Source organism: Phaethon lepturus, unplaced genomic scaffold (assembly GCF_000687285.1).
Source record: "Phaethon lepturus isolate BGI_N335 unplaced genomic scaffold, ASM68728v1 C13294202, whole genome shotgun sequence".
Taxonomy (NCBI): Eukaryota; Metazoa; Chordata; class Aves; order Phaethontiformes; family Phaethontidae; genus Phaethon; species Phaethon lepturus.
The window spans coordinates 1-534 of NW_010572722.1; the positions used below are offsets into that span (position 1 = coordinate 1).

The window sequence follows — 534 nt, forward strand, 5'->3', positions numbered from 1 at the left end:
CCCTAGGAAGATCAGAGGAGCTTGGAGTCTTTGATTCTTGGCACTCCCACTGGGTTCTGGGCAGTGCCATCTCTCAGCCTCTGCCCTGCAAAGGGTCTACCAGGCTTATCTGCTCACGGCCAGAAGCACGGAGCAGGATTAGAGGGACACTGGCTCACAAGAGGAAGACCAGCGCGGGGAGGACGGTCACAACAAAACCACTCACCACAGAGTTTCTTCTGCTCATCCTCACCATTCCTGCAGTTGCTGACTCCGTCACAGACCTGGCTGGCTGAGACACAGGTCACTCTGTCATCGCACAGGAAGCCTGTCCGGTTACTGGAGGCTGCACAGAAGCGGTTCACTGAAGGGAAAGCAAGAAATACTTTATTTTCCAACATTTTCATGGTATGAGGAACAGATCAAGGGGAAGAAAGGGGGATTTCCAAAATTAATTTGTTGTTCTGGAAATAACCAGGGACCAGGATTAATCTCTGATAGGTTCATGGCAGAGTCTGAAGACATCAAGCTTGGGGAGGAGTGGCTGGGGGGGGG

At 52.1% G+C, this 534-nt stretch overlaps 1 protein-coding gene across 1 annotated transcript; it reads right to left on the bottom strand.

Moving 5' to 3' along the window:
• Positions 1–205: 205 nt before the first annotated feature.
• Positions 206–343, bottom strand: LOC104627375 (low-density lipoprotein receptor class A domain-containing protein 1-like; the record flags this gene model as incomplete). The annotated part of the gene is made up of 1 exon (XM_010295569.1): positions 206–343. A coding segment is annotated over one exon (138 nt), but the record flags the coding sequence as incomplete, so codon positions are not given.
• Positions 344–534: the final 191 nt, after the last annotated feature.